The 24,775-nt window shown below is 68.6% G+C and overlaps 4 protein-coding genes across 7 annotated transcripts; all 4 read right to left on the bottom strand.

Moving 5' to 3' along the window:
• Nucleotides 1–928: 928 nt before the first annotated feature.
• On the bottom strand, nucleotides 929–4,689 carry LOC143695742 (uncharacterized). Its single transcript, XM_077190819.1, has 2 exons — nucleotides 2,630–4,689; nucleotides 929–2,559 (listed from the first exon to the last, which is right to left on the bottom strand). Exon 1 carries the CDS (start codon nucleotides 4,489–4,491, stop codon nucleotides 3,580–3,582), a length of 912 nt encoding a protein of 303 aa, XP_077046934.1. The 5' UTR covers nucleotides 4,492–4,689; the 3' UTR covers nucleotides 929–2,559; nucleotides 2,630–3,579.
• Nucleotides 4,690–6,919: 2,230 nt separating this feature from the next.
• LOC129130838 (all-trans-retinol 13,14-reductase-like) lies at nucleotides 6,920–11,853 on the bottom strand. Its single transcript, XM_054649419.2, has 11 exons — nucleotides 11,563–11,853; nucleotides 10,982–11,164; nucleotides 10,190–10,419; nucleotides 9,493–9,688; nucleotides 8,916–9,113; nucleotides 8,587–8,712; nucleotides 8,067–8,205; nucleotides 7,874–7,983; nucleotides 7,573–7,739; nucleotides 7,330–7,489; nucleotides 6,920–7,156 (listed from the first exon to the last, which is right to left on the bottom strand). Exons 1-11 carry the CDS (start codon nucleotides 11,738–11,740, stop codon nucleotides 7,011–7,013), a joined length of 1,833 nt encoding a protein of 610 aa, XP_054505394.2. The 5' UTR covers nucleotides 11,741–11,853; the 3' UTR covers nucleotides 6,920–7,010.
• A 1,450-nt stretch (nucleotides 11,854–13,303) lies between these two features.
• On the bottom strand, nucleotides 13,304–22,280 carry MPP2 (MAGUK p55 scaffold protein 2). Of its 4 annotated transcripts, none has more exons than XM_077190909.1 (12): nucleotides 22,155–22,280; nucleotides 20,368–20,486; nucleotides 19,547–19,705; nucleotides 19,305–19,454; nucleotides 18,623–18,850; nucleotides 17,345–17,476; nucleotides 16,858–16,963; nucleotides 16,546–16,614; nucleotides 16,281–16,442; nucleotides 15,158–15,360; nucleotides 14,949–15,077; nucleotides 13,304–14,118 (listed from the first exon to the last, which is right to left on the bottom strand). In XM_077190909.1, exons 1-12 carry the CDS (start codon nucleotides 22,183–22,185, stop codon nucleotides 13,942–13,944), a joined length of 1,665 nt encoding a protein of 554 aa, XP_077047024.1. In that variant the 5' UTR covers nucleotides 22,186–22,280; the 3' UTR covers nucleotides 13,304–13,941. The 4 variants fall into 4 exon arrangements, with proteins under 4 accessions (XP_077047024.1, XP_077047026.1, XP_077047025.1 ...); XM_077190911.1 differs by lacking the exon at nucleotides 22,155–22,280 and adding an exon at nucleotides 21,737–21,886; XM_077190910.1 differs by lacking the exon at nucleotides 22,155–22,280 and adding an exon at nucleotides 21,158–21,365 and having other exon boundaries at nucleotides 19,338–19,454.
• A 695-nt stretch (nucleotides 22,281–22,975) lies between these two features.
• On the bottom strand, nucleotides 22,976–24,571 carry LOC143695773 (pancreatic polypeptide-like). Its single transcript, XM_077190914.1, has 3 exons — nucleotides 24,561–24,571; nucleotides 24,056–24,227; nucleotides 22,976–23,039 (listed from the first exon to the last, which is right to left on the bottom strand). The coding sequence occupies exons 2-3, from the start codon at nucleotides 24,223–24,225 to the stop codon at nucleotides 22,976–22,978; spliced, it is 234 nt and encodes a 77-aa protein (XP_077047029.1). The 5' UTR covers nucleotides 24,226–24,227; nucleotides 24,561–24,571.
• Between the last annotated feature and the right edge of the window lie 204 nt (nucleotides 24,572–24,775).

Below are 24,775 nucleotides of genomic sequence, written 5' to 3' on the forward strand. Positions count from 1 at the left end.
GTGCCACGGGTAGGGCTGGGGACAGTGCCACCAACAGGGCTGGGGACAGTGCCACCGGTAGGGCTGGGGACAGTGCCACCAACAGGGCTGGGGACAGTGCCACCATCAGGGCTGGCACTGCCACGCGGGGTGTGCCACGCTGTGCCATGGGCAGGGCTGGGGACACCGTGCTGTGGGACAGGATGGGGACATGGCACACGGTGCCACAGGCAGGGCTGGCATGGGGCACTGGCAGCGCCTGGGGACGCACCAGGGGCAGCACCGGGGGCTGCACCCCCAGACCAGCAGCCGGGCCCCACCTGTGAGCGTCAGGGCCAGATAGAGGAGGGTGCCCAGCCCTGCCCGTGGGCACAGCACAGCCCGTGGGCACCGAGAGGCCTGGGCACACAGGGCTGTGCTGTGGGGACACGCTGGTGCCACCCCCGAGGGCTGTGGGACACCGGTGGCACCTGTGGCAGCCACGGGCTCACCCTCAGGGGGGCAGGGGGGCAGTGCTGCTCCTCGGGGCTTTGGGGGATAACGGGGGGCGTGGGGAACCCAAGGGGGGCTTTTAGGGACTGATGGTGCCACGCTGTGGTGCTGTCCCTTGTGCCAGCTGCCTGTCTGTCCCTTCCCTCATACAACCATCCATCCGTCCGTCCGTCCATCCGTCCATCCATCATCCAGTCTGACCACTTTACATTCTTTTTATTTATTTCTCCCCCCATCCCTTCTCCATCCCCACATGAGCTCGGGTGTGTGCATGCCCTGTGTGTGCCAAGGTGTGCCAGGTGTGTGTAACCCCCGTGTGTGCATCTCCTGTGTGTGCCAAGGTGTGCCAGGGGCGTGCATCCCTGTGTGTGCATCCCCCGTGTGTGCCAAGGTGTGCCAGGGGCGTGCAGAGTGTGCCACGTGTGTGCATCCCCTGCGTGTGCCAAGGTGTGCCAGGTGTGTGTAACCCCTGTGTGTGCCAAGGTGTGCCAGAGGTGTGCAGAGTGTGCCAGGTGTGTGCATCCCCTGTGTGTGCCAAGGTGTGCCAGGTGTGTGTAACCCCTGTGCCAGGTGTGTGTAACCCCCGTGTGTGCCAAGGTGTGCCAGGTGTGTGCATCCCCTGTGTGCCAAGCTGTGCCAGGTGTGTGTAACCCCTGTGCCAGGTGTGTGCATCCCCTGTGTGTGCCAAGGTGTGCCAGGTGTGTGCATCCCCTGTGTGCCAAGGTGTGCCAGGTGTGTGTAACCCCTGTGCCAGGTGTGTGCATCCCCTGCGTGTGCCGCCACCCGCCTGGGTCACGCGTGTCCTCTCCGGGACATCCCCCCGGGCCCACCCCCGACCCCAGGCGATGCCGCCATGGCCGCGGCCGCACCCCGAGCCCGTTCCGGTGCCGTTCCCCGTGGATCCCGGGCTGTGCCTCGGCCGGTGCCGGTGGCCGCGCTGCCGGCGGTGTCCGGCTCCAGCCCCGCGGCCCGGAGCCAAATTCCTCCGCCTCCGCAGGAAGCCGCCGGCGCTGGCGGGGCCGGGCCCGGCCGGAGGGATGCCGGAGGGATGCCGGGGCGGAGGAGAGAAAGCGGCTCAGCCCCGAGCCGCCAGCGTCACCCTGGCAGCGGCAGCGGCGGCTCCTTCGAGGAAGCAGGCGAGGATCCGGCCCGTGACGTCCCTCGGCACGGCCTGGCCCGGCCGCGCTCGCTCGAGGAACCCGGGCAGCCCCAGACAGGGGGGGTTCGCTCCCCACAGCCTGAGCGTGAGGAGGGGGCGTCTCCTGGCGCGGGCGTCGCTGGCCCGGGAGCCTCAAGGGTGGGAGGAGAGAATGTTCGGTTCGGGCAGTGCCGGCGCTGTGTCCCCGGCATTTCCATCCCTGGGGGATGCCGCTCCCATCCCTGGGCGTCGCTGCCATCCCCAGGTACCGCTCCCGGCCCCAGATGCTGCTCCCGCAGCCCCGCTGTCCCTCCAAGCCCGGCTGATGTCCCCATCCCTGATCCTGCTCCCTTTCCCGGCGCTGAGCTCACCCTGATCCCTGCTCCCACCCCTGGGTGCTGCTCCCAACCCTCCCGGGCCGGAATCCCCCTCCCATCCCCTCCTCCTTGCAACCATTCCCCCTCCCCGCCGTGGGCTCGTGGGGTCCCTCCCCGCTGCCGGCGCTGCTCAAACACAAACACGGCTCAGTGGAAAATGTGAGCGGCCGATAAGCGGGGCCGGCCCGGGGCCAAGTGGAACAGCACGGGCTTGGCTGCGGCCCCTGGGCCGGGCGGGGAGCGGGGGAGCCGCCGGGGGGGACAGCTCGGGACTCCCTCGCACCTCGCTCCTCCCCGGCCCCGGCACCTCCCTGGCACCCGGCCCGGGCACAGGCACGGGACACGCGGGCAGAGGGGACACCGAGGTGCTCCGAGCGTGGTGGCACCTGGCCTCGGGCCAGCCCTGCCCTGCAGAGGGGCAGAGACACCAGGGGCGGTGGCGGGATGGAAATGCCCAGGGATGGTGACAAGAGAAGAGGATGAGGTGCCCTGGGATGGTGACAAGAGAAGAGGATGAAGTGCCCAGGGATGGTGGCACCTGGGTGGCACAGAGATGCCCAGGGACGGTGGCACCTGGGTGGCACAGAGATGCCCAGGGACGGTGGCACATGGACAGCACAGAGATGCCCAGGGACGGTGGCACATGGACAGCACAGAGATGCCCATGGGTGATGCTGGGTGGGCAGGATGGAGATGCTCAGGGATGGTGCTGGATGGAGAAGTTGGTGACACCTCGGGATGGTGACAGATGGGGACAGATAAGATGCTCAGGGATGGTGACGTGTGCAGGACAGAGGTTCCCTGGGAAGATGGAGATGCCCAGAAATTGTGCTGGGTGGGGGGGGTGGAGATGCCACCATGGATGGTGGCACATGGGGGGACAGAGACACCCAGCGATGGTGGCATGTGGGTGGATGGAGATGCCCAGGGATGGCGCCGGGCAGGGAGGGTGGAGGTGCCCAGGGCCGGTGCTGATGGCGAGGATGGCGGTGCCAGGTGGGCAGGATGCAGGTGCCCGGTGCCGGTGCCAGGTGGGCAGGATGCAGGTGCCCAGGGCCGCTGCCAGGAGGGCACCGGGAGGCGCAGGGCCGGTCCCCCGGCCGGAGGTGTGTGGGCCGGGAGCAGCCGCGGCCGAGGAGCCCGTTTGTTTCTCATTAGCGGCTCTTGGCAGGAGCTGTGGAAAAAATAGCTTCAAACAGGGATCTGGAAGGGAAAAGGCTGGGCCGAGGGAGGGGAGAGGGGCCGCGGTGGGGAAGGGGGGCACGGGGCCAGGCGGGGGCGGGGAGGGGGCTGGGGGACGGTGGCCCGGATGGGGACAGGGGGACACATGGGGTCCTCTCGGCGGCATGGCGGGGACCGAGGAGCTGCGGCGGGGTCCGTGTGGGGATCTCGGTCGCGCACACTCGGACACGCTTGCACACGCGTGTGCACAGGGCAGGAGCGCAGCGCGTGTGCGCGCACCCTCAGGGACAGGGACGCGCGGCCGGGCGCCTCCCTCCGCACGGGGCATCCCGGCCCCCGCTCTCCCGGGGAAACTGAGGCACACCGGGAGCGCCTGCGGAGCCCCGGGCCCGCCTCAGCCACCGCCGGTTCTCACGGTTTTTGGGGGGCCCCGTCCCCGCGGGTTACGCAACCTCCGAGGCGGCCCGGAGCGGGCGGGGAGCGGGGCCCGGGTCCTCCCTGCCTCGGAGCGCGGCGAGGATTCCGCGGTGACAGCGGCGGTGCCACCCCGCGGTGGCCGTGCCCGGGTGGCAGCGGTGCCCGGCTGTGCCGCGGGTCCCCTCCCGGGAAAGGCGAGAGCGGCGAGCCGGGGTCACCTGGGGACACGGCTGGGGATGGCGCTGGTCCCTGCGCCCGGGCTGGTGGCACCGTGGCAGCCTTGGCAGCCGGGAGCGGGGTTGGCACAGGCGTCCCTGCAGGCACAGGGTGCGTGTGCCAGGGGATGGTGAGCGTGCGTGCCCGTGTGTGTGTGCCCGTGTGTGTGTGCCCGTGTGTGTGTGCCCAGGTGGGTGTGCCCGGGTGTGTGTGCCCGTGTGTGTGCCCGGGTGGGTGTGCCCAGGTGGGTGTGCCCAGGTGTGTGTGCCCGTGTGTGCGTGCCCGGGTGGGTGTGTGCCCGTGTGTGTGTGTGCCCGTGTGTGTGTGTGCCCGTGTGTGTGTGCCCAGGTGGGTGTGCCCAGGTGGGTGTGCCCAGGTGTGTGCACCGCACCCTCCGTTCCCGTTCCAGCACCCACCTGGCATCACCGATGTCTCTGCCTCCAGCTGGGATTTCATTCCCCGCTGCTGATGTGGAATGAGGAGCCCGAAGGGAGCCCCGGGCACCCTCTCATGCCCTGGGGGACGCGAGGGACACGAGGGGACACCCACCCAGCACCCTGGGCTGGGCTCAGGGGGCAGCGCCCGGCCCTGGGGGGTGAAGGATCCCCGTGTCCGGCAGCAGAGACCCGGCAAAATCACTTCAGCCACGACTGAGGGGGGACTCCCCTGGTTAAGGGGGGTCTGCGGCATCGGGAGGCCGATTTTGGGGGGTCCCCACCAGGGCACGGGAGGACATGTGGTGACAAATCCCCCGCTAAGCCCTTGAGCCAATTACGCGGCTAGAGCTGCCTGACCCACGCGGCCAAGCCCCGGTGCCCCGGGCAGCCCTAAACCCCTTAGGGGGATGATCCTGCTTAGGGCATCCCACAGGCCGATCCCTCCAACCCTCCGCGGCTCCAACTCCCCCTCCCCAACCTCCCCACCAGCCTTGTCCCCTCTGCCACCGCCTCCTCATCTGCTCTTGGGCCGCTCACCTGCTTTGTCACCGGCTGCCGTGGGGCTGGGGGCACCTCCGGATCACCCCTGAATCACCCCCGGACCACCCCCAGATCACCCCTGAATCACCCCTGGTTCATTCCCTGGATCACCCCCGGATCACCCCCAGATCGCCCCTGGATCACCCCTGGTTGATTGCCCGGATCGCCCCCGGATCACCCCTAAATCACCCCCGGATCACCCCCGAATTACCCCTGGTTCATTCCCTGGATCACCCCCGAATCACCCCCAGATCGCCCCTGGATCACCCCCGGTCCATTCCCCAGATCGCCCCCGGATCACCCACCGGCTCTCCCCCCGGATCACCCCCGGATCACCCCCGGATCACCCCCGGACCGCCCCCCGCTCACCCCCCGCTGGCGCCGGCGCGGGGCTCAGGCGCTGATGGGATTTAGGAGCTTACGGCGCTGAGCCGGCGGCTCTTCACACCCGCGGGGGGATCCCGCTCCTTCGGCCTCGCCGCTGGCTCCTCGCCCTCCCCTCGGCCCGGGCACGGCTCCCGCCAGGGCCAGCGGTCCCCTGTGCCACCCCGAGCACCCCCTGTGCCACCCCGAGCGCGCCCTGTGCCACCCCGAGCACGCCCTGTGCCACCCCGAGCAGCCCCTGTGCCACCCCGAGCACGCCCTGTGCCACGGGCCACCCCTCATCGCCCCATTTTGGGGACAGCCCCCTCAGCAAGGCGCCAGCCCCCCTTGGCACGGTCCCACCCTTCAAAAAGCCCCAAAGTGGCGCAAATCACCCCAAAGTGCCCCACGGCGGGGTGGCCCGAGGGCCCCCCACCCAGGGCAAGGTGCGCAGTGGGGCAGGGAGGGTGCAAAGGGCGCGGGTTGGGACGCTGGGCGCGGGCCCTGCGGTGGCGCCGGTCCAGAGGGCGGCGCTGGCACCGAGGGGACGCGGCGGCGCCGGGGGACACCGGGTTCGGTTCGTTGGCGAGGGACCGTGTCCGGGAGGGGTCCCTGGGGACGGGGAGGGGGAGATGGGGACATGGAGAGACCCTGGGAGCTGGAGGGGGGGGACACACATACCAGCCCCCAGCACGCACCTCTCGGTGTCCCCAGGGCCATGATCTTCATCATCGCCATCACCTTCGTAGCCATCACCGTCCTCCTCCTCATCTTCCACATCCTCCGCAAGCTCTGCCAGGAGCCCGTGCCCCCCCCCGCCTACAGGAGCCCGCAGGGCCCCCCTCCCTCCCCGCCCTACGGAGACCCCCAGGGCCCCGTGTCCCCCCCGCTGTCCCCGATGCCCACCCTGCCCAGCCTGCCCAGCGCCGCCATCCCCGCGGGGCTGGAGCCCCCGCCCTACAGCGAGGTGGGTCCCGCCCTGAGCCCGGAATGGGGCCGGGGAGGCTGTGGGGTGATGGGATGGGGGGTGTGGGGTGATTGTGGGATGTGGGGTGCTCGGGCATGGGGTGCTGGGTGCTGGGCTGCCTTGCCCACAAAAGGGGACACCCTCTTTCCCTGGGGAACCCCTTGAGTGTCACATATCCCCCCACACTGACACTCCTCGCCCTCAGGTGACAGCCAAGCCCTTCCTGTACCCCCTGCCTGAGGGGCCGTGCCCCCAATGTGGCCACAACCCCACAGCTCAGCCCCCCTTCAGCGCCCGGACCTAGAGGTGACCTCCAAGGACAGCTGGTGACAACCTCCCCGTCACTCAGGGGGACACGGGCCCCTCAAGACCACCCGGATGGCCCCGTTTCCCCGAGCCATCCCACTGAGGATTCCCCTATTTATTATATTTAAAGTGTAAAGAATTCCAGACTCTGCTGGGGGGAGGGCAGGGCTGGGGAAGCTCGGGGAGTGCAAAGGGAGAAGGGCGGGGAGTTTAAGGGGGTTCTGCACCCCCCATTCACCCCCAGCTGTGGGTGCTCCCTGTGCCCATCCCCAACCCATCCCTATCCCATCTCCATCCCCATCCCAACCCTCTCTCCATCCCATCCCATCCCATCCCATCCCATCCCATCCCATCCCATCCCATCCCATCCCATCCCATCCCATCCCATCCCATCCCATCCCATCCCATCCCATCCCATCCCATCCCATCCCTGTCCCCATCCCTATTCCAGTCCCTTTCCCGTCCCTCTCCCAGCCCCATCCCCATCCCCTCCCCAAAGACAGCTCCTGGCCGCTGGGACATGGGCTTTATTGAGCCGGGAGCCACTCCCAGCCCGAGCCCAGCTGTCCCCGAGGCCAGCTGTCCCCGCTGTCCCCTCAGGCCGTGTGGCGGCCCTGGCGCCGCTTGATTTTCCTCTTGAGGAGCAGCAGGTCCAGGTAGAGCAGGCGGCCCAGGACGGCCGAGGCGCAGAGCAGCCCCCCGTGCACGGCCCCCGCCAGCCCGCAGGAGAACACGTCCTGCCCTGAGGACAGCCACCCACCGTGGGACAGGGCCACCCCCGGGGCGGGACAGAGCCGCCACCACCACCACGGGGGACGTGGCCACCATCACCCGCAGGGACACGCTGGGGACACCAGCCAGAGCGCGGAGCTGGACACGGGGACAGCAGGACAGGACATGGGGACAGCCCCTCACCTGTCAGGTAGAGGTTCCTGACGGGCGTGTCGGGTCTCAGGGCGGCCAGGGCGGCGGGGCTGAAGCGGCGCAGGTCGTGCTCGGTGCCGTACATCTCCCCCCGCGCCGCCCCCAGGTAGTGCTGGTTGCTCAGCGGCGTCGCCGCCTCCACGAACTCCACCTGGGCAGGACGAGGCTGTCACGGCGTGCCAGGGGGCACCAGAGGGCACGGCCGGGCACTCCGGCCCTGTGGGACACCCCCACCTTGTCCCGCAGGTGCGGGAAGCGGAGCAGGGCCCTGTCCAGCAGCCGCTGGGCGATGTCCATCTTGTAGCGCTGGTATTCGGGGCCGCGGTGGCGGGGGCGGCTCCCGGCCCACTCCTCGAACCACTCGTAGCGTGCCATGGTCAGGATGGTCATGCAGGACCTGCCTGCGGGGCGGGGACAGCCGGTGACATCCCCGGCGAGCGGCGGCGGCGGCGCCCACCCCGTGCCGAGGGGATTGAGGAGCCTCCGAGCCCGCCGAGGGGAGCTGGGGGGTCGCGGAGCCCCACCCCGAGGGTACCTGGGTGCCGCTGCTCGTACGTGGGGTCCTTGGCGGCGGGGAAGGTGATGAACATCATGGCCAGGTTCTCGGGGACCTCGTCGCGGCTCAGGGCGGCGTACCGGGTCATCCTGCGGGAACACAGGGCTGGGATGTCCCCGTGCCCCCCATGGTGCCCCCCGTGCTCACCCCCTCGCGGTGCCGGACCCCTCACATGGCATCCAGGTCGTTGTGGGGGTAGATCCAGAAGTTGGTGGGGGGCAGGTGCAGCTCGGCCGCGCTGCCCCGCAGCCCCACGAACACCAGGAAGGAGCCCATGCCCGGCCGCAGCATGGCCAGGAGGGAGCGCACACCTGCGGGGACATCGGGGTGGCACCTGAGCCCGGGCAGGGACACGGGGGTGGCACCTGAGCCCGGGCAGGGACCTGACGGTGGCACCTGAGCCTGGGCAGGGACATGGTGGTGGCACCTGACCCTGCATGGGCAGGGACATGGGGGTGGCATCTGACCCTGGGGGTGGCACCTGAGCCTGGGCAGGGACATGGGGCTGGCACCTGAGCCTGCGTGTGTAGGGGACATGGGGGTGGCACCTGAGCAGGGACACGGAGGTGGCACCTGACCCTGCCCGAGCAGGAACACGGGGGTGCCAGGAACGATGAGATCTGGGCATGCTGGGGACACCGGGGATGCTGGTGACACTGAGGACGTGAGCGGGGACACGAGCGCCACATTACCGGGGTGGCTGCGGACGTGGGGCGGCAGCAGCTTCCCGAAGGTGTTGAAGACCCCGGCATCGGAGATGACCAAGGGGGCGCGGATCTCCAGCTCCTCCTCACCGGGTCCCGCCCGCACCGCCACCCCTGGGGACCGCGGCGGGGTCAGGGGACACGTGGGGCGCCACCACCGCCTCCCCGTCCCTCGTGGGGCGCCACCACCGCCTCCCCATCCCTCGTGGGGCGTCACCACCGCCTCCCTGTCCCTCGTGGGGCGCCACCACCACCTCCCCGTCCCTCGTGGGGCGCCACCACCACGTCCCCGTCCCTCGGGGGGTCCCGGCGCTCACCCAGGGCGGTGCCGTCGGCGCTGACGAGGACGCGCGTGACGGGGGCGCGCACGAGCACGGCCCCCCCCGCGCGCTCGATGACGGGCACGGCGTGGAAGGCGACCTCGCTGGCCCCCCCCCGTGGGTACCAGGCCCCGCGCTGGTAGTGGTGAACCATCAGCGCGTTCACCATGAAGCTCGAGTCCCGCGGGGCCGTGCCTGCGGTGACACAGGGGACACGGGCACGGCTGGACCCCGCCGCAGGGCGCGACGGCCCTCCTGTGTCGTGACAAGGTGCTCCTCGCCGCGATATCGCCCTCCCTCATTGCGACACGGCCCTCCCCTGGCACCACGGTGCCATCCCATACCGTGACACATCCTCCCACTATCACGACACGGCCCTCCCGCAGCGTCACTTGGCCCTCCTGTATCGCGACACTGCTCTTCCCGCCGCCCCCATCCCAACACAGCATTGCCCATATCGTGATGGTGCCACCCCCTGTCGTGACACAATCCCCGCCACTGCAGTACCGCCCTCCTCCTCCACCTGGCGCCCTCCCTGTCGCGACAGCCCCTCCCTGTCGCGACGGCCCCTGACCGTAGAAGAGGTATCCGAAGAGGGCGCGCAGGTCGGGGTTGGAGGTGAGGCGGGCGGCGGCCTGGCTGTGGCTGGTGGCGGCCATGCGGAACACGGGGGACAGGCGGGGCAGGAGCCCCGAGCGCAGCAGGACTGTGACGAGCCAGCGTGGGGACAGCTTCAGCAGGGCCAGCAGCGCCGCGTGCCGTGAGGCCACCTGCGGGACAGCCACTGTGCCACCACAGTGTGGGGACAGCCACCGTGCCACCGCCACCACCCACAGCACCCGGGGACAGCCACCGTGCCACCGCAGTGTGGGGAAGCCACAGTGCCACCACCACCGCCCACAGCTGAGTGCGGCCACCTGCGTGACACCAGCAGCACTGCCCTGCCCGGCCACCACCGCGTCCTCAGGACTGTCACTGCTGTGGCCCCAGGGCCACCCGTGGCCCAGCAGCTGTCCCCCAACATCCATGTGCTCATTATCACCAGAACTTGTCCCCACCATGCTCATCACCCGTGTCCCCTCTGTGGCTGCTGCTTTTGTCCCCACCATTCCCACCACACCCATCACCCATGTCCCCACCACCATTGTCACTTGTGTCCCCACTGTTCCCACAGCCCCTTTCCCACCACAAGCACCCCCATGTCCCCACTGGTGCCACCACCCCAAGCTGGGCCCTCCTTGGGGACGTGGGGAGGTGACCCCAGGGCACACCTTGGAGAGCTTCATGAACTCCCTGATGGCCTCCTTCTCATCGGGGAACTGCTCCTCCAGCGCGGTGACAAAGGCCACCTTGCCCGAGCGCAGCAGGTAGCGCCGGGCCCCCAGGGTCACCTCGTCGTAGGGGTCGGGCAGGCGGTGCCAGCAGAGCTGCCCGTCTGTCACCTGGTCCAGGGCCACCCGCAGGAGGCTCCCCTCGTGCAGTTGCCCCACGTAGTGGATGCCTGAGGTGTGGGGACAGGGGACACGCTGGGGGACAGAGGGGACAGCACGTGGACACGCAGAGGGAGCGGCACTGGAGGGCAGGGTTGGCTTTGGTGTGGCACTGAGGGGCTGGGGTGGGATCTGGGCAGGGCAGGGACACAGAAGGGACACAGAAGGGACAGGGCAGGGCATGGACATGGCAGGGATAGAGGGATAGAGCAGGGACAGGGCAGGGACATGGCAGGGACAGGGCAGGGACACAGAAGGGACAGGGCAGGGCATGGACATGGCAGGGATAGAGCAGGGACAGGGCAGGGACATGGCGGGGACAGGGCAGGGACACAGAAGGGACAGGGCAGGGACAAGGCAGGGACATAGCAGGGACACAGCATGGGCATGGCAGGGACATGGCAGGGACATGGCAGGGACATGGCAGGGACACGGCACACACTGGGGCTGGCAGCAGGTTCACAGTGGAGCTGCAGGGACAGGGGATGACAGGGGGTGATGGAAGGTGATGAGGGTGACAGGAGGTGACAGGGGGTGACAGGAGGTGACAGGGGGTGGCAGGGGGGTCCTCACCGACGTCGAACTCCACGCCGTGCTGCTGGAAGGTGTGGCAGCACCCCCCGGCCTGGTCGTGCTGCTCCAGCACCAGAACCCTCCTGCCTGCCTTGGCCAGGGTGGCGGCCACCGCCAGGCCCCCCACGCCACTGCCAATGACCACAGCGTCCAGAGGGTCTGGCACACGCCGGGCACTGAACCCTGCACACACACACGGGGGTGACAGTGACAAACAGGGGACACTGAACCCTGCACACACACACGGGGGTGACAGTGACAAACAGGGGACACTGAGCTCTGCACACACACACGGGGGTGACAGTGACCAACAGGGGACACTGAGCTCTGCACACACACACGGGAGTGACAGTGACCAACAGGGGACACTGAGCTCTGCACACACACACACAGCGGTGACAGTGACCAACAGGGGACATTGAACCCTGCACACACACACAGCGGTGACAGTGTCCAACAGGGGACATTGAACCCTGCACACACACACAGCGGTGACAGTGACCAACAGGGGACACCAAGCTCTGCACGGGACACACGGACACACAGACACACGGACACAGGGACACAGGGACACCACTCACCCTGCTTCAGGACCCTGTCCCGGGCGCGCTGGTCGGTCACCAGGGGCCGTGGTGGCTCCAGGGGTGGCCCTGAGAAGGGGTTGCCGGACGGGGCCAGCAGCCGATGGGCCACCCGGGCCAGGGCCAGCATGGCCAGGGCCACCGGCAGCAGCAGCAGCAGCAGCAGCACGGGCCACATGGCTGTCACTGCGTGTGGCTGTGTATGGACACGGCAGGGACACGCAGGGACACACACAGACACGGCAGGAACACTCAGAGACACTCAGAGACACGGCAGGGACAGGCACGGACACTCACAGACACATGGACACGGCAGGGACACGCAGGGACGCACACGGACACTCACAGACACGGCAGGGACAGGCACAGACACAGAACAGACACGGATACAGCCCCAGCCCGGAGCGTGCAGCCCCAGCCCTCACAGGAACGGCAGCTCAGGGACACGGGATTATGGGCTGGGCCAATAGAGCGGCTTTAGGGACAGCGCTGCTTAAAGACACAGAGCTCCTGGACAGGGCACGGCAGGGACAGGGCACCCACGGACAGGGCACAGCACCCATGGACAGGGCACAGCAGGGACAGGGCACAGCACCCACGGACAGGGCACAGCACCCACGGACAGGGCACAGCACCCACGGACAGAGCACTGCAGGGACAGGGCACAGCACCCACGGACAGGGCACTGCACCCATGGACAGGGCACAGCATGGACAGGGCGCTGCATGGACAGGGCACAGCACCCACGGACAGGGCACAGCACCCATGGACAGGGCACAGCACCCATGGACAGGGCACCCACGGACAGGGCACAGCACCCACGGACAGGGCTCAGCAGGGACAGGGCACAGCACCCACGGACAGGGCTCAGCACCCATGGACAGGGCACAGCACCCACGGACAGGACACCCACGGACAGGGCACAGCATGGACAGGGCACTGCAGGGACAGGACACCCACGGACAGGGCACAGCACCCACGGACAGGACACCCACGGACAGGGCACAGCACCCACGGACAGGGCACTGCATGGACAGGACACCCATGGGCACAACACCCACGGACAGGGCACCCCTGACCATGGCACCCTCTGGGACCCTATGGCACCACACGTCACCCCATGGCCATGGCACCCTGTGACACCCTGTGACATCCTGTGACACCCCAAAGCTATGGCACCCCATGGCACCCTGTGACACCCTGTGACACCCCAAAGTTATGGCACCCTGTGACACCCCATGGCAGCCCCTGGGAGGTGCCCACGCGTGTGCACGAGGTCACCCCAGGGTGCTGCACGCACGAACACGGGCACACCCACGCTTGTGCAAGGGAGCCAAACCCTCTCCGCACACCCACAGCCCCTGCAAACTCCCTTGCACGCCTCCCGCGCACCCTTGCACGCCCACCGCCCCCCCCCCCGGTGCCTGCAGCTCTGCTGACCCCTCCCGGCAGCACCAAGGAAGGGCCCCGTGCGTGTGCAAGGCGACACGCGTGTGACACACTCACCGCGCCCCCCCAGCCCCAGACTGGTGGGAAATGGTGATTTACAGATAAAGAAAACCATCAGAGCCACGTGGGACGGGGCTGGGGGCGAGGCGGCAGTGGTGACACGGGTGACAAGGGTGGCACGGGTGGCACGGGTGGCACGGGTGACACGGGTGGCACGGGTGACACGGGTGACACGGGTGACACGCGTGGCGCCAGCCCCCAACCCCCCCTCGCGTTCACCACAAGGGCCAAACCCATTTTTGTCTCCTTTAATAAAATTGACAGCAAAGTACCAAAAAGGAAGAAACGGCGGCAGGGAGCGGGGGGACACGGGGCAGGAGGGACACGGGGGCACAGCCCGCACCCCCCGTGTCCCTGTCCCTTGGGGACACCCCGTGTCACCACCCCAGGCCCTCCGCACCGAGTCCCCAGCCACAGCCCCCCACTGGGTTAATTACAGGGTTAATTACAAGGTCGGTTAAGGGTTAGTTCAGGGTTAATTACAGCGCGCGGGGTTATTGCTACCTGGGAAGGGGTGACAGGGGACACGAGGGACAGTGAGGGACCCCCACCCTGGTAAGGTGGGGTCCCCGAGGGGGTTTTGTGGCCTGGGGGACAAGGAGGGGACCCCCCAAACCCCGCACCCCCCCAAACCCCACACCCCCCATCCCCAACCCGGGGGGCGGCCCCAGGTCCTGGCAGTGACTCAGCTGTGGGGGGGCTGAGCCCCCCATGGGACCCCACGGCTGCCCCACCCCAGATTTGGTGGGGGGACACAGGGGTCGGGCTGGGCCTGGGGGGGGTCTGCAGAGAGCCCCCCCACCCCCTGCGAGCTCATCATGAGACACAGCCCCGGGTGGGTTGGGGGGCTGAGGGGGGGTTCGGGGGTCCCTAATAGACCCAGGTGACGGGGACCCACTGGGGCTGCACGCGCAGGTGCTCCATGGCCTCCCGCAGGCGCCCGAAGGTGCGCTCCAGGTCATCGTTGGTCAGGCTCAGGTCGAAGTAGTGCCCATAACCACGCTGGATGCGGCTGCTCTCCTCCACCGTGCGCTGGGCGTCCGCCTCCTGCCCCCCAAAACCTGCCTCAGTTTCCCCATCACCCCCAGAGATGGTGGGGAAATCCCATCAAGGGCTGTGTGCCCTCCTGCCCCCCAAAACCTGCCTCAGTTTCCCCATCACCCCCAGAGATGGTGGGGAAATCCCATCAAGGGCTGTGTGCCCTCCTGCCCCCCAAAACCTGCCTCAGTTTCCCCATCACCCCCAGAGATGGTGGGGAAATCCCATCAAGGGCTGTGTGCCCTCCTGCCCCACAAAACCTGCCTCAGTTTCCCCATCACCCTCCAGGATGGTGGGGAAATCCCATCAAGGGCTGTGTGCCCTCCTGCCCCCCAAAACCTGCCTCAGTTTCCCCATCACCCTCCAAGATGGTGGGGAAATCCCATCAAGGGCTGTGTGCCCTCCTGCCCCACAAAACCTGCCTCAGTTTCCCCATCACCCCCAGAGATGGTGGAGGACACTCACTGTGTCCTCCTCCCGCCCCCCAGAGCTGCCTCAGTTTCCCCATCACCCCGCAGGATGGTGAGGAAATCCCATTGTGAGCTGTGCGCCCTCCTACCCCCCAAAACCTGCCTCAGTTTCCCCACCAGCCTCTGGGATCATGGGGGACACCCACTGCGACCTGTGTGTCCTCCTCCTGCCCCCCAAACCTGCCTCAGTTTCCCCTCACCGTGAGCTGTTTGGTGCCCTCCTCCCGCCCCCAGAGCTGCCTCAGTTTCCCCTCACCGTGAGCTGTTTGGTGCCCTCCTCCCGGCCCCCAAACCTGCCTCAGTTTCCCCTCACTGTGAGCTGTTTGGTGCCCTCCTCCCGCCCCCAAACCTGCCTCAGTTTCCCCTCACCGTGAGCTGTTTGGTGGCCACGCCGCTCTCCAGCGCCGCCCTGTTCATGGCTCGCAGCCTCTCGGGCCCGGGCGCCTCGATGAACACCACGTAGGGCACGAACTCCGCCGTCCTCAGCACCTTCACGGCCTGGCCGTGGGGACAGCGCTCAGCCCCGCGCCCGGGGGGCCCGGCTGTGGCTGTCGCCGTCCCCTGGCCGTGTCCCCCACCTGCGGGTTCACGTCCAGGATGCACATCTTGCCCGCCTCCACCACGGCGCGGATGGAGTCGATCCTGGTGCCGTAGAGGTTCCCCTCGTACTCGCCGTGCTCCAGGTACCGGCCCGCCTTGATGTCCGCCTCCATCTCGCCCCGCGACACGAAGCGATAGCCCTGCCCGTCCCGCTCGCTCTCCTTCGGCTTCCGGGACGTGTCTGCCGGGAGGGGACCGCGGTGACACCGCCCACCCCGGGGTCCCGTCCGGGAACCGCCACCGGGACGCGGATGCGGGCGGGGACGGTGACAGGGACAGGGGTGGCAGCGGAGCGGGGACAGGGATGAGCACAGGGGACGGGGATGAGCACAGGGGACGGGGATGAACACAGGGGACAGGGACCCTGGCACAGACAGGGATGAGTACAGGGGACAGGGATGAGCACAGGGACAGGAATGAGCACAAGGGACAGGGACCCTGGCACAGACAGGGTTGCTGGCAGGGGACAGGGATGAGCACAGGGGACAGGAATGCTGGCAGGGACAAGGATGGCAGGGGCAGGGATGCTGGCAGCGACAGGGACGCTGGCATGGACAAGGATGAACACAGGGCATAGGGACAATGATGGGGCACAGGGGTGGTGACAGGGGACAGCAATGCTCCACGGACAGGGACGAGCAGAGGGGACAGGGACAATGATGGAGCACAGGGGTGCTGGCAGGGGACAGCAATGCTCCAGGGACAGGGACGAGCAGAGGGGACAGGGACAATGATGGGGCACAGGGGTGCTGGCAGGGGACAGGGACGCTCTGGGGACAGGGATGAGCAGAGGGGACAGGGACAATGATGGAGCACAGGGGTGGTGACAGGGGACAGCAATGCTCCAGGGACAGGGACGAGCAGAGGGGACAGGGACAATGATGGGGCACAGGGGTGCTGGCAGGGGACAGGGACGCTCTGGGGACAGGGATGAGCACAGGGACAGGGACAATGATGGGGCACAGGGATGCTGGCAGGGGACAGGGGCGCTCTGGGGACAGTGACGCTCCGGGGATAGGCACGAGCACAGAGGACAGGGACGATGATGGATCACAGGACTCTCCAGGGACAGGGGTGGCGCCGGGGGACAGGGCCACTCACAGGGGATGGTGGTGCCGTAGCGCGCCTGGTCAGACATGATCAGTTTGTTCTTGAGGCTGCGGCGCCCCACGCCCTGAGCCCCGATCAGCACCAGCGTTTTCCGGCGGAACGGCGGCATCCGCGCCACCTCCTCGTAGATCAGCAGCTCGTGCCGGTCGAACTCTGGGCGAGGGACAGGGCTGGCACCCGTCCTGGGGACCCCAGGGCACCCTGTCCCAGCGGGTGCCACCACCGCTGCCCCCGGGGAGCGCCCTGGGACACGCACCGGCGTTCTTCGTCGTCAGGTACATCATCCTCTTCTTCCTCTTCCCGCTGAGGCTGCCACACAGGGCCCCTGCCAGGGCAAGGGGATGGCTGAGCTGGGGACAGGGACGGGGACAGGGACGGGGACAGCACCCTGGCACGGGGACAAGGGGCACGGGAGCTGGGACCTTGCGCAGGGACAGTGCCATGGGGACAGGGCCTGGGGCGACGGGGACATTGTCACAGGGCGCAGGGGACCCGCCGTGCTCCCCCTCGGGAGGTGGCCCTTCCATCCCCGCCCCGCCAAGCCGCGGCCAGGCCGCTGTCCCCGTACCTGCCGAGGGCGCCACCTCCCCGTCCCGCTTGACGAAAGCCTTGCGCTTCTCCTCCAGCAGCTGGCTGGGCACCAGCCCCGCGCTGCCGCCCTCCACGTGGCACGCCTGGGGACACGGAGCCACGCATGGGGACCCCCCGGCCCCACGGAGACCCCCCCCCCAAGTTCCACAAGGACCCTCCCCATTTCCAGGGATTCTCCTCAGCCCCAAATCCCGATAGGGACACGGGTCCCGAGCTCCAGGAAATCCCTTCCAGTCGACACAGGAACCCTCCCTTCCCTGCTCCAGGGATCCCCCAATCCCCCAGTAGCCCCCCCAGCTCCAAGGACACCCCCCGAGCTCCAGGGACCCCCCCAGTTTACAGGAATTCTCCCAGGTACACCCCAAGCCCGCAGGGACCCCCAGAACCTCCTCACCCTCCGTGGCCCAGGATGGGGTCCAAGTGCCACCACACCCCCCAGGCCACCCCTGCAGGGCCCCCCTGACCTGCCACCAGTTGGGGTCATCCTGGTTGACGATCTGCAGCAGGTCCCCGGCCATGAACTTGAGCCCGGCCTCCTTGCAGGGGATGAGGCTGTCGGTGGCCGGGTCGTAGTCGAAGTGACACTTGACAAACACCTGGGGACAGGGGCATCAGCGCGGGGGGAAGGGGACCCTCCGCACCCGTGTCACGCTCAGCCACGCGCGTGTGCCCCGCCGGAGCCGCCCACGCCGGGCCGTGCCCCCCGTGCCCGCCGCAGCCAGGCCCGCAGGGCCCCCGCGCACACGCACAGGGCTCCGGCCGCCGCCGCCGCGCCCCACGCGAGCACCACGGCCACCCCCAGGCACAGCCCCAGCGCCAGCGACAGGCACAGCAGGGTCCCCAGCGCCGCCAGCGCCGCGCCCGCGATGGCGCACATGGGGACGTGCGGGGACACGCGGCCGTGGGGCAGCGGGACAGCGCGGGGACAGCGCGGGGACACGGGGACAGCCCGCGTGGGGACAGCGCTGCTTTGTCCCTCGGAGACGGGGGTGGCTGGCACGGGGCGGGGAGGGGCAGCACAGGACACCCTTTGCCACCCGGGTCCTGTGCTGGGACAGGGACAGGGCAGGGACCACCAGAGCCCGCAGAGGGGGCACGGGGGGACACGGGGGGGGACACGGGGGTCCCTCCAGCACAGGGGCACGGACAGGGGGAAAAGAGAGGATGGGAACAGAGAGCAGGGGGAGCTGTGGGTGGGGTGGTGGGTGAGGGATACAGGTGGGATGTGGGGAGAGATGTGGGGTGGGGTGCAGGCGGGATACAGGTGAGATGAGGGGTGGGATGCAGGGCGGATACAGGCGGGATGTGGGGCGGGATGCGGGGTGGATGCAGGCGAGATGCGGGGGGGGATGCAGGCGGGATGCGGGGCAGATACAGGTGGGATGCAGATGAGATGTGGGGCGGGATGTAGGCGGGATGCAGGCGGGATACAGGTGGGATACGGGTAGGATGCGGGTGGGATGCGGGGCAGATACAGGTGGGATGCGGGGCGGGATGCAGATGAGATGTGGGGCAGGATGTAGGCGGGATGTAGGCGGGACACAGGTGAGATGCGGGTGGGATGCGGGCGGGATACAGGTGGGATGAAGGCGAGATGCGGGTGGGATGCAGGGCGGATAGAGGTGGGATACAGGTGGGATGCGGGCGCGGGATGCAGGGCGGATACAGGTGGGATGAAGGCGGGATGCGGGTGGGATGCGGGTGGGATGAAGGCGGGATGCAGGTGGGACGCAGGGCGGTACCTGGCGGGGCGGGTGTGGCTCCTGGTAGCTGGGCAGGATCTTGAGCACGACGCTGCCGCTGGCGTGGCGCAGGCTGTCCTGCAGCGCCCGCGGGTCGCTGCCCACCTCGCGCCCGTTCACCTCGCGGATCACGTCCCCCACGTGCAGCAGCCCCTGCTGCGCCACCATCCCCCCGTGCAGGATGCGGGCGATCACCAGCTCCCCCCGCTCCACCCGGAACGTCACCCCCTGAGGGGACAGCCCCGCTCAGCCCCCGCGCCCGGGGACACACCCGTGACACACCCGTGACACCCGCCCGGCACCCAGCGGACACCCCGCCACGGCCCCAGCACCCCAAAATGCTCCCAGCCGCCCTAAAAAGCCTCGCGATGCCCACAGCACCCTAAAACACCCCAGCGCCCCATAATTCTACCAATGCCCTCACCCCCCTGCAACGCCCCAATACTCTCCCCATCCAGCACCCCAAAATGCTCCCAGTCACCCTAAAAAAATCCACCCGGCGCCTCGCAATGCCCGCGGCACCCCAAAACGCCCCATCACCCCACAACGCCCACAGTACCCCATAATGCTGCCAATGTCCCCATCACCCCAACACTCCCAGCACCCTAAACCACCCCACCATCCCCTCCCGACGCCCCTGCGGCACCCCCTGCCCCCCAAGGTGCCCCCCGGCCGGGCTCACCAGGTTCTCCCCGGCTGCCTTGCGGATGCCCACCATGCGCACGGCGTCGGGGGGCACCGGCTGCGACCCCAGCGAGGCCTCGGGGCCGGGGCTGCTCGGGGGGGGATCGTAGCTCTTGGCAGCCACCGAGTCGTGGGTCTCCAGCAGCGACTGGGACACGCGGGGGTGTCAGCCCCTGTGTCCCACGCGTGTGGCACACGCCTCGTGGCGCGGGACAGAGGGTCCCCGGGTGTCGCACGCACCTGGAAGTGCGGCTCCCGCAGGATCCGGGCCAGCTCCGCCGCCGCTCCCTGCGCCTCGGGCCGCGCCAGGCGCCCGATGTCCCGCAGGATCTCCTGCACCAGCGCCAGGTTGTCCCCGCGCACCGCCTCCAGCTTGCGCTCCTCCAGCCGCTCGTGAGCCTGGGGACAGCGGGGACACCCCCGGGGACGGGCGGGTGAGGGCCGAGAGCCCCGAGAGCCGGGGGGGTTCGGGACCCCCCGAGGGGATTGGGGATCTTCAGCTGTTGAGGGGATCGGGGACCCCGCCGGTGGGACAGGGTGTCCCCAGGGACCTCGGGGGGGATCAGGGGCACTCGGAGGGGCAGAGAGGATTCCGGAGCCAGGGGCTCAGGGGGTAGGGACAGCAGAGCTGTTACGGACCCCCAGGGCCAGAGGGAATTGGGGATCTGGGATCCCTGGGTGCAGGGAATTGGGGATCTGGGGATGCTGAGGGGGTTAGGGACCCCCAGGGCCAGAGGGAATTGGGGATCTGGGGATGCTGAGGGGGATTAGGGACCCCCAGGGACAGAGGGAATTGGGGATCTGGGGGTGCTGAGGATGATTAGGGACCCCAAAGGCCAAGGGGAATTGGGGATCTGGGGATGCTGGGGAGGATTAGGGACCCCCAGGGCCAGGGGAATTGGGGATCTGGGGGTGCTGAGGGGGATTAGGGACCCCCGTGTGCAGGGAATAGGGGACACACAGACCCACACAGAACCACACGCACACGGGGGGGACTCCCGCACGTCCCGGGGGTGCCGAGGGGGGGATCCGCGCCCCCCGCGCCCCCCGCGCCGCCGTACCTTGGCCAGGGAGCGCACAATGGGGCTCTCCATGATGCCGCGGAGGAAGATGAGGTCGAGGTCCGCCACCCCCGGGCTCCCCGGGAGCCCCATCAGGTTGTCCAGGACCTGCTGCATGGCTGGGGGGACACAGAGGGACGCGGAGGGGGGGACACAGAGGGACAGACACACACACGGTGGACATGGTGGGGGGGACACGGAACGGGGGGAGGAGCAGCGCCGTGGGTGAAAGTGCAGGGGGGGTGCTCGTGTCCCCCCATTCCTGTCACAGGCACCCCCCCGTTACGGGGACCAGTGTCGGGGTCCGCTGGCAGTGCGGAAATGTCCCCTCCTCGTTCAGCCGGAGGGACAAGGGGATGGACCCCCCCAAATTGTGGCCGTGCAGTCAAAACCCCGCGGAGCACGGTGTAAGGGGGGGGCGGGGGGCTGCAAGGGGGGGCAATGGAAGGGGGAGGGGTGCAATGGGGGTGCGATGAGATGGGGGGGGGGGGGGGGGCGATGCAATTGAGGGGGGGCCGCATCCGGGGCCGCGGGGGCGGGAGCGGCTGCGCGGCTGCGCTGCAATGGCGGGGGCCGATGGCGATGGAGCCGGGGGGGCGCGGAAGGGGAGGGGGGGGCATCCATCAGCCCCCCCCCATCGAGGGGGGGTCACAGCATCACCCGAACCCCCATCCCCATCTCCCCCCACCTGTCTCATCCCCCACAGCATCCGCACCCCGCGCCGCCCCCCGAGCGCTCGGACCCCCCCGCGGGGCAGCAGCGCCCCCGGCCCCCTCCAAGCCCCCCGTACCTGGGGGAGCCGGGGGGGCGCGGGCGGGCGGCGGGGACCCGGGGCCGGGGCGGTTCATGGCTGCGGGGCCGGGCTCCCCCGCCCCAGATCCGGGTACCGCCGCCCCCCCCCGCACCCCCCCCGGGCCCCGCGTGGGGCCCCCACCCGCGCCGGGCCCGCGCGCCCCCCGCCTTGCACACGCGCGTGCACCGGGCGCGCTCCGGCCGCTTTGCACGCGCGGCGGCGGGGAGGGGGCGGAAAAGGGGAGGGGGGGGCTGATGGATGCAGCGGCCGTGAGCTCACACGCGCGGGCACGGCTCGTGCCCGCGCATCCCCCGCGTGTGCACACGCACGCGAGCGTCCACGCGTGCAAACCGCCTGAGCGCGCTCACGCGCGTGTGCGCACCCACGCACGCCCCCCCCCCTCCCACCCCACCCTACCCCAACACCGCCGCGCACACGCACGGCGCACACGCGTGTGAGCGCGCTCTCGCCGACACGCGCGCCCCCGCACTCGCGCGCCCCCGCGCCTCCCCACGCGCGCTCCCGCTCGCGTGCAAACCCACGGGCGCGCTCCCCGCGGTGCCCGTGCCCGCTCACCCGCGCTTGCACGCCCGTGCTTGCACACCCACCCCGCTCGCGGGTGGGACCCCCCCCCCAGCGGCGTGGGGAGGGGGACGGCGGGGGCTCGGCCCCTTTAAGGGGGCGGTGGGAGGGGGGGGCGGGAGCGCGGATTTAAAGGGGCCGCGTGCAACGCGCGCGCGCCCGCACGCGAACGGGAACGCGCACCCAACAGCCCAGCCCCGCAGGAGCGACCCCCCCCCGCCCCACACACATACACACCTTGCACACGCTCGTGCCCGAGGCGCGCACACGCGCCCTGCGCTCCCTCTCCTCCCCCCCACCACGACCCTGTCCCCCCTCGCGCGTGCACGGGGGGGGTGGGGTGGGTGTTTGTTTGCACGCGCGCGTGCCCGCGAGCGCGCGCGTGCAAGCCCCGCCCGGCGCGCGCGCTCACCCGTGATCGAGGCGGGGGCGGCCGCCGGCATCGCGGGACACGCGCGACTGGCACCGAGCGCACGGGGACAGCGACGGGGACAGCGACAGGCACGGCCGCGTAGGCGTGCCCACAATGCCAGCACCCCCAGTGTCCCCAGCACGGCCACTCGGTGTCCCCAGTGTCCTCAGTCACAGCATCCCCAGTGTCCCCAGCACAGCCACTCGGTGTCCCTGACACCCTCAGTGCCTCAGTGTCCCCAGAGCCACCATCACCTGTGTCCCCAGCATCCCCACGGTCCCCACACTCTGTGTCTATAACACCCCCAGTGTCCCCAGTACTCCCATTCCCCCCGGCCAGTGTCCCCAGTGTCCCCAGCAGGCAGAGGCAGACAGGCGGTGGCTGCAGGGGGGGTTTTATTGCTGGGGGTCTGTCCCAGCCCCGTGGTGCTGGCTCTGGGGGGGCCGGGGGTGCAGCAGGGGCTGGGGGGCTGCACCCCCTGGGCTTCTTCACCCATTCAGCCCCGGCAGCGTTCCTGAAACAAAACAGGAGGGTCACGCCGTGTCCCCCTCCCCACTGAGACTTCCCAATCCCATATCCCCCACCCTGACACCCTCAGGGCCCCCCTGAGACCCCCCAGTCCCACATCCCCCACCCTGACACCCTGAGGGTCCCCCTGATCCCGTATCCCCCACCCTGACACTCTGAGGGTCTCCCCCTGAATTCCCCCACCCAGAGCCCCCCCTGTTTCCCCGGGCTGTCCCTGTGGGGACCCTGAGGCCGGGGGGAGCCATGGGGAGTTTTGGGGGGCTCCTCCCACCCCCCAGCCCCTCACCTGGGGCTCAGCAGCCCGGGGCTCCCAGGGGCTCCTGGCCCAGCGCTCGCCCGCCTGCCCGCTTGCCATACCTGCAACGGGGACACGTCAGGGGACAGTGGCACCGGGTGACGGTGACAGACCATGGGGAGCGTGTCCCTGTGGCTTTCACATTCTCTGGACAGACAGAGACATTGTTCTCTCTCCCAGGATTTCTCCTGGGGAAGGCAGGGAGGAGCTCAAAGGAGGAAACAGTTCTTATCTCACTTGCTGCTCCGGCAGGTGCGGCACACGCGGAATGTGTTACGGAGATCGTTTAATGAGAGTAGTTTGTTAATTGGTTTCTGCTGATTGTTTGGATTGATTGGCCAGTTGGGTCAAACTGTGTCTGTAGTATCTCTTGAGTAGAGTATCTCTTTAGTACAGTTTTAGTATGGCACTAGTGTAATATAACCTAGATATAGTATTAGTGTGATATAACCCAGCTTAATAAAGCGTTTGTTCAGCCCTCTGAAATCACAGAGTCAGAGCACATCATTGACCGTGCTGGGGCTGCCCTGAATCGATAAATCCCGACAGGGAGAGGGGCACGACAGGGAGCAGGGAGTGACGGGGAGCATGTCCTGACAGGGAGCGTGTCATGACAGGGAGTGTGTCACGACAGAGAGCGTGTCCCAACAGGGAGTGTGTCCTGACAGGGAGTACATTGAGATGGGGATGGTGTCACGACAGGGAAGCACACTGTGGTGGGAACATGCTGGGATGGGGAGCACGTCATGGTAGGGAGAGTGTCATGATGCAGAGCACGTTGCGATAGGGGGTGTGTCGCGACAGGGAGCACATTGAGGTGGGGATGGTGTCGCGACAGGGAAGCACGCCATGGTGGGAGCACGTTGGGATGAGGAGCACATCACGATAGGGGATGTGTTGGGACAGGGAGCACATCACGATAGGGGGTGTGTCATGATGGGGAGCACATTGCGATAGGGGGTGTGTCGTGACGGGGAGCAGGTCATGATAGGGGATGTGTCGCGATGGGGAGCACATCGCGATAGGGGGTATGTCGTGACAGGGAGCACATCAGGACGGGCAGCTGGGCCCTGCTCACCGCGGGCGCGTGACGACGTTCAGGTACTGCTGCAGGTCGTTGTAGAAGCGCAGCAGCTCCTCCACGGGCGCGTCGTCCCCGGGGTACGAGGGCTGGGCCGGGGCCGCGCGGGGCCGCAGCGGCAGCAGCGCCACCACCGCGCACGCCACCAACAGCAGCGGCGGGGCCATGGCTGTGACAGCGACAGCGGGGTCACACCACGGGGGAAGGGGACACGCACACAGCTGAGCACAGCTGAACATACCTGCACACACCTGAACACAGCACGCAGAGCATGCACACACCTGTGCACACCTGAACACAACTGCACACACCTGCATGCACAGCACACACACACCTCTGTACACCTGCACACTCCCCACCGTGAACAGCCCATGTCCCACTCCTGCACGCCTTCACCCTTTCACAAACCATTGCACACGCGTGTCACACGCACGCCCGTTTGTCACACATGTTTGTCACACGCCCGTTTGTCACACGCCCGCAGCTCCCCGTCCCCACTCACCTTCTTCCTCAGGCAGGGACGCGGGGACACGGCGAGACGAGGGGACGCTGCCTGACACGCCGGGTCCTCGGTGCCGCTGCTGCTGCCACCGCCGTGCTGGCCCTTTTATCCCCGCCGTGTCCCCGCTGATGTCACCCTGCCACGCCAGGTGCCCACTCGGACGGGGAGGCGGGACAGGGGCCGTGGCGGGGGTGACAGGGACAGCTGGCCCCTGG

The sequence above is a fragment of the Agelaius phoeniceus genome, chromosome 26, assembly GCF_051311805.1.
Source record: "Agelaius phoeniceus isolate bAgePho1 chromosome 26, bAgePho1.hap1, whole genome shotgun sequence".
NCBI lineage: Eukaryota > Metazoa > Chordata > Aves > Passeriformes > Icteridae > Agelaius > Agelaius phoeniceus.

Excerpts from the sequence above, each read along its gene's own strand:
- LOC143695742 (XM_077190819.1), bottom strand. The coding sequence starts at position 4,491 with ATGCCGCAGACCCCCCTTAACCAGGGGAGTCCCCCCTCAGTCGTGGCT.
- LOC143695773 (XM_077190914.1), bottom strand. The coding sequence starts at position 24,225 with ATGGCCCCGCCGCTGCTGTTGGTGGCGTGCGCGGTGGTGGCGCTGCTG. Across the intron at positions 23,040-24,055 it reads AACGTCGTCACGCGCCCGCG|GTATGGCAAGCGGGCAGGCG; the intron begins GTGAGCAGGGCC and ends TCCCCGTTGCAG.
- LOC129130838 (XM_054649419.2), bottom strand. The coding sequence starts at position 11,740 with ATGTGGCCCGTGCTGCTGCTGCTGCTGCTGCTGCCGGTGGCCCTGGCC. Across the intron at positions 8,206-8,586 it reads CCACGTCCGCAGCCACCCCG|GTGTGCGCTCCCTCCTGGCC; the intron begins GTAATGTGGCGC and ends ATGTCCCCGCAG. Across the intron at positions 7,984-8,066 it reads CACAACGACCTGGATGCCAT|GATGACCCGGTACGCCGCCC; the intron begins GTGAGGGGTCCG and ends GTGTTCCCGCAG.
- MPP2 (XM_077190912.1), bottom strand. The coding sequence starts at position 21,215 with ATGAACCGCCCCGGCCCCGGGTCCCCGCCGCCCGCCCGCGCCCCCCCG. Across the intron at positions 19,455-19,546 it reads TGCGGGAGCCGCACTTCCAG|TCGCTGCTGGAGACCCACGA; the intron begins GTGCGTGCGACA and ends CGCGTGTCCCAG. Across the intron at positions 18,851-19,304 it reads AGGCAGCCGGGGAGAACCTG|GGGGTGACGTTCCGGGTGGA; the intron begins GTGAGCCCGGCC and ends CTGTCCCCTCAG.